The sequence below is a fragment of the Grammomys surdaster genome, unplaced genomic scaffold (assembly GCF_004785775.1).
Source record: "Grammomys surdaster isolate TR1022 unplaced genomic scaffold, NIH_TR_1.0 100, whole genome shotgun sequence".
NCBI lineage: Eukaryota > Metazoa > Chordata > Mammalia > Rodentia > Muridae > Grammomys > Grammomys surdaster.
Genome location: NW_021604579.1, coordinates 2,989,381 through 2,995,697, shown reverse-complemented (window position 1 = coordinate 2,995,697; position 6,317 = coordinate 2,989,381). Strand labels below are relative to the sequence as shown.

General features: G+C 45.7%; 1 protein-coding gene across 1 annotated transcript; it reads right to left on the bottom strand.

The window, feature by feature from the left end:
* Positions 1–1,303: 1,303 nt before the first annotated feature.
* Positions 1,304–2,251, bottom strand: LOC114639315 (olfactory receptor 2A12-like). Its single transcript, XM_028788065.1, has one exon. The coding sequence runs from the start codon at positions 2,249–2,251 to the stop codon at positions 1,304–1,306; it is 948 nt and encodes a 315-aa protein (XP_028643898.1).
* Positions 2,252–6,317: the final 4,066 nt, after the last annotated feature.

Below are 6,317 nucleotides of genomic sequence, written 5' to 3'. Positions count from 1 at the left end.
AATAGACCAGTTTAAAGATAGCTTAAAGAAAACTGTTCAAAGACAGTTTAACTTTATTTCTTATTGCCTAATCCTCTTCAAAAGGATTTATTTTAATTTTATGTGAATGGGTGTTTTGCCTGCATGTATGCCTGTATCACACGCCTACAGTGCATGCAGAGGCCAGAAGAGGGCTTCAGAAGCTGTAGAATGGGAGACTCAGACAGTTGTGAACTGCAGTGTGGGTGCTGGGAACTGAACCCAAATCTTCTCCAAGAGCAATCTCTCCAGCCCTGTCTGAATATTTTTTTTTAAAGGAAAAAAAAGTATATTGGACATGACAAAAGATTAATGTGTCTATCTCTGTCTCTCTAAGTCACATGTCTAGATAAGTAGTTACATACAAAGATGTATAGATTATAGATATGTAGATATAGCACACATTTATTTTTTATTTTATAAAATGTATATTTATTTTCTCAAAATCGATTAAGTGGACCAAGTAAAAGGCTAGAGAGATGGCTCAAGGGCTAAGAGCACGTATTGCTCTTGTAAAGGACCTGAGTTTTGTTCCCAGCAGCTATATTAGGTGGCTCACAGACAGTTGTAAGTCTGCCTCCAAGGGAATGACACCTCTGGCCTCCAGAGACACCTGCAATCACAACATGCACATGCACACACACGCAGGTACACACACACACACACACACACATGAACATACACGAACACACACTTTAGAATCAATAAAAATAAATCTTAAAATCTAAGCTGACCCAAGTAAAAGTCACTTTCCCAGACTGGGCTTCTATTGGATCAATGGCCACAGGTAGATAGTGTGACAGATAGACCTAAAACTACCCTCGCTTAGACTTTATAGCATCCAGTCCAAAAAGCAATGCCAAATATTAGCAGCAAAGTGTTCATCAAACGGCAGCCCAAGGGTGTGTGATCTCACAGTCTACCTCATGTCATTTTCAAATTCAAATATCTATATACCGTGGAAAAGCCTGTGATCGTGTTAAATGTTCAGCTGTGCTCATGCTGAGCTGATATGAACTTTTACAAGTAAGCAGCAAGCCCATGGAAAGCAATCAAACAATGCCTACAAACTCTAAGAACAACCATTTAAAAAACAACCCTTTGCCTCTAGTACTTGACTGAGTCATCATCAGTATCTGAAAATTTAACAAGCAGTGGTGGAACTTTCTGTTTAGGTGTGGCCACAACCTCTCCTGGCTGCTTAGAGCTCCAGGAAAACTCATGTCATTCAGAACCGATTCCTTTAGTAAGCCAATAGAGCTCCATCCAAGGGTCCACTCCTGGCTCACTGGGCTCTCCTTCTGTCTCCTACGACTTTCAGAAAAGCACCCTTCACATCCTTATTCCGGAGGCTATAGATGATGGGGTTGAGGAAAGCGGAGACAACATTGTAGAACAGAGCCAGCTTCTTGTCCCGCTCTGGGTCATACCAAGAACCAGGTCTCATGTACATGATCATGGCTGGCCCATAGAACATGGTGACCACAGTGATGTGGGAAGCACATGTGGAGAAAGACTTGAGCCTTCCCTGGGATGAGCGCATTTTTAAGATGGAAGCAAAGATGCAGGCATAGGAGGCCAGGATGAGGGAGAGAGGGACTAAAAGTAAAATAAAACCCAGGATGAAGTCCAAGCGGTCATTGAAGGATGTGTCTGCACAGGCCAATTTCAGGACAGCAGGGACCTCACAGAAGAAGTGGTTGATCTTGTAGGGACCACAGTAGGGCAGGAGCATGGTGAAGACAGTGTAGATCAGAGCACCAGTGATGCTGATGGACCAGCAGATTGTGACCATCTTGGTACACATGAGACGGCTCATGAGTACAGAGTAGTGAAGGGGGAAGCAGATGGCGACATACCTGTCATAGGCCATGATGGCATAGAGAACACACTCAGCAATACCCAGGACCAGGAAGATGAACATCTGGGCTACACAAGCACCCCAGGAGATGGTCCTCCTTGGACACATCATATTAACCAGCATCTGGGGCACAGTGGTAGTGACATAACTCATATCTACCAAGGAAAGGATACTGAGAAAGAAGTACATGGGCGTGTGGAGGCGAGAGTCCAGGTAAATCAGGGTGACGATGAGGCCGTTGCCCAGGAGGGTGATCATATAGAGAAGAAGAAAAAAGATGAACAGGGCCACTCTGACCTGGGATTCACTGGAGAAGCCCAGGAGGATGAACTCGGACACTGAACTGTAGTTTTCCTTTCTAAGGGTCTGCATGGTGCTCTGCCTGTTACAGAGGGATGAGTGCTTTGCTGTTCTGTCTGTGGCTGTCGGGGAGGAAGAGAAGCAGAGCCATATGCACCATGGCACACACAGTTGCTTCCAGCGATGCAGTCAAACCTGTATTGAGTTGAATGAAAAGAAAATCAGAGCCAGGGTAGCTGTGACACTGGGCAAGGAGTTGAGAGATCCGACTGTCACAAGATCGTCTCTAGAAGTCACCTTCATCCACCTTCATCCACAGAAGACAAGCAGTTAAGTGGCTATTTTTGCAGTAGGGAATTCACGGCCACTGGTAAGTTCATCTGACCAAGGATGCACACTTGTCCCAGTAGGCAGGCAGGTCCTTCTGTTGAAGATTAAAATGATAAATCTGAAAGTCTGGGTTAGCAGGGTGTGTGTGCTTAGGGCACTACCGAGCCAGAGCTGCACAGCAGCCACTGAAATCACAGCAGAACTGTAGCCATGGAGAAGACAAGTGGAGGCCTTAAAAAGCTAATAAAAACACAGATGGGAGAGCAAAGGAAAGTTTACTACTGGCTTTAGGTTATAGCCAAATCCACGTAAAGGATACTAATTTAGAAACTCAAATATTTATTGACTAGGTTGTAGGTGACCTTATCAATAGATTTTTTTTTAAATTCTAGGCAAATTATCTCAAGACAAAATTGCTACAGTTTGTATTTGATGATGTAACTGTTTTACACCATATTAGAAATGCATTTAGGGGCTGGATATATAGTTCATTTGGGAGAGTGCCTCTATAAGATTCACTAGGCTCAGTAGAACCCAAAAACTTGCCATGGTGGCACATTCCTGTAGTTCCAGAATCAGGAGATGGAGAAAGAAGGACCAGAAGTTTACGGTTACCCTCAGTTACATAGTAAATCAAAAAGCCAGCCTGGGCTACATGGGAGCCTGTCTCAAAAAAATAAAAATATTATACTATGATATTGGTATGGCAATGTTGTATTTGTCTAATAAATATTATGGCTGAAAATGGAAAAGAAAAACAAACAAACAAACAAACCAAGTAGCCCAGGACAGGGCCTCACAGCCTAGCACTGAGGCAGAGCCCTGGCTCTAGCTCGCTGCTCTCAGCTCCCCTAAAGTCTATTTAGGCTTTGTTTCCTGAACATAGAAAGTGAGGTTTTAGCTGGGTCCTCAGCTATGTCCAGTTTTCTGAAGAACTGTCAGACTGATTTCCAGATGGAGGAGTGTTCCTCTTTCTCCACATCCTTGACAGCATCTGATATCACCTGAGTTTTTGATTTTAGCCATTCTGACCGGTGTGAGGTGGACTCGCAGGGTTGTTTTGATTTCCATTTCCAGGATGACTAACAGGGACACATGCTCCGCTATGTTCATAGCAGCCTTGTTTATAATAGCCAGAAGCTGGAAAGAACCCAGTTGTCCTTCAACTGAGGAATAGATACAGAAAATGTGGTATATTTACACAATGGAGTATTGCTCAGCTATTAAAAACAATGAATTCATGAAATTCTTAGGCAAATGGATGGAACTAGACAATATCATCCTGAGTGAGGTAACCCAATCACAAAAGAACACACATGGTATGCACTCACTGATAAGTGGATATTAGCCCAAAAGCTCGAAATACCCAAGATAAAACTCACAGACCACATGAAGTTCATGAAGAAGAAAGACCAAAGTATGGGTGCTTCTGTCCTTCTTAGGGGTACCAAAACACTCATGGGGGCAAATACAGAGACAAAGTGTGGAACAGAAACTGAAGGAGGGGCCCTCCAGAGACTGCTCCACCTGAGTATCCATCCCATGTGCAGTCACCAAAGGCAGACACTGATGTGGATGCCAGGAAGTGCATGCTGACAGGAGCCTGATATAGCTGTCTCCTTAGAGGTCTGCCAGAGCCTGACATATACAGAGGCAGATGCTCACAGCTAACCATTGAACTGATCATGGGGTTCCCAATGGAGAAGTTAGAGAGAAGACTGAAGGAGCTGAAGGGGTTTGCAGCCCCATGGGGAGAGCAACAATACCAACCAACTAGAACTCCCAGGGCCTAAACTACCAGCCTGGGAGCACATAGGGAGGGACCCATGGCTCCAGCTGTATATGTAGGGGAGGATGGCCTTGTCAGGCATAGGTGGGAGAGTCCTTGGTCCTGTGAAGGTTGGATGCCCCAGTGTGGGGGAATTCAAGGGTGGGGAGGTGGGAGTGGGCAGATGTGTGGGGGCACATCCTCATAAAAGCAAGAGGAGGGGGGATGGGATAGGGGGCTACTGGGGGGGGAGAAGTGGAGAAAGGGGATAACATCTGAAATGTAAATAAAATAGTCGATAAAAATTGGTCTAAATTTAAAAAAAAGAAAGAAAGTGAGGTTTTCCGTTGCCTTCCCATGACTAAGCACTTAATCAGATTCTCCTGAGTGGCCTGCGGCGGTCACTTACACAGCTGTATGAGCCTGAGCTAACTCCTCTGACTGTCTCAGCATCTGCAGCTGCTGAACAAAGATGGCACCTTTGTGGTTCAGAGTTATAGCCAGGTGCATACAAGATGCAGTGTCGAGACGTCTTGTAGAATATAAAACAAGAGACAAATCACAGGAGCTAGTGTAAGCAAAACACACCCAGAAATCAGGAGAGCATGGCTGTTCCCGGCTTTGCCCCGTGTGCTGTGTGATCTTGCATGAGTCCACACCCCTCTCTGAGCTTCACAGACCCACTTTTTAAACCGAGGCTATTGGCTTTGCTGCTCCTATAGCACCCTTCAGCTTGATTGTCTTTGATATCAAGCTAGAGACCTGTAAACATACCCTGAGCATCAGACAAGGGCTGAGATGGGCAGGACTGTGTGGGCGGGGATTTGTTCTGGAAGTTTGCTAAGTGAGCCCAGAGCATTTGTGGGTACCTAGCTTGTGAACTTGGAGTTAATAGCCTTGAATCTTGTAGCCTCTGGGAAGGCAGCCATGCTAGCTACTGTACCAGTGAGACCTCTGCAGACCTGACCTTACCTCCTGAGTCACAGAACTATCAGAGGCCTTTGTTTTTTCATCTATAGAACGATATCTCTTCCACAGTGGAGACAGCATGAGATACATCTGCTTCACAGAAAGCGATCAATACATTTTGATAACTTAGATAGCACAGCACTGGGTAGACTGAGGATGAGGGAGAGGAGATATAAAAGACGCATTTATGACTATCAGATTCTGAGGGGCAGGTCTGAAGGCACAGTGGGAAGGACTGACAGCCACGAGATGAGGCAGGTGGAGGCAACTGAATAGGCAAAAGAAGACACACAAGATGTGTGTTCTGAGATTCAAAGAGTGTGAGGAACTGGAAAAAGGAGCAAAATGTCCCAGGTAAAAGTGTGTGAGGTACGAGGCAGCCTAGCCCAACTTAGAGCCTCAGCCCTGAGAGGGAAAATTTTCAGGAAATGGGAACTGGTCAGCAGGGCAAATAACCACCCCTGACATCCAGCTGGGCCACATTCCAGACCTGGGCTATCAGAGGCCTCCCACAGGCCGCCTTGCCCACACACCAGCAAGCACACTCTCACTTAGCCAGGTAGCTCCTTCTTGTTTTTTGTTTTGTTTGGTTATTTTTTTGTTGTTTTGTGTTTCAAAATGGGATTTCTCTGTGTAGCCCTGGGTGTCCTGGAACTCTCTCTGTAGACCAGGCTGGCCTCAAACTCAGAGATCCAGGTGGGATTAAAGGTGTGTACCATCCCCCGACTCGAGTTTGCATGCCCCATCTTGTGTCTTCTGATGGAGCTTAAGGCTTTGCTCAGTGAGTGGCTCTGACTTTTCCAGTTGGTATGATTCTCCAGTAGCTAGGGAGACTCCTGGGTCTCCCTTAACTGTCATCTTAACGTTAACTGAAACGACTTATCTTAACAAGATGAGCAGCACTGGGATCCTGTCTGGACAGCTAGAGGCCCCTCCCCTTGGAGATTCAGCGCCTCTTTACAGCTGGCTTTCTTGGTTCTTTCCCCTGTCCTCCTTTCCCAACTGTAGCTCCTCCCCAAGTCCTTTGTGTTTCCCCAGGCCCTGCATCCTTCACAGCCTCACTTGGGGTCT

Coding starts and splice junctions, on each gene's coding strand:
- LOC114639315 (XM_028788065.1), bottom strand. CDS start 2,251: ATGCAGACCCTTAGAAAGGAAAACTACAGTTCAGTGTCCGAGTTCATC.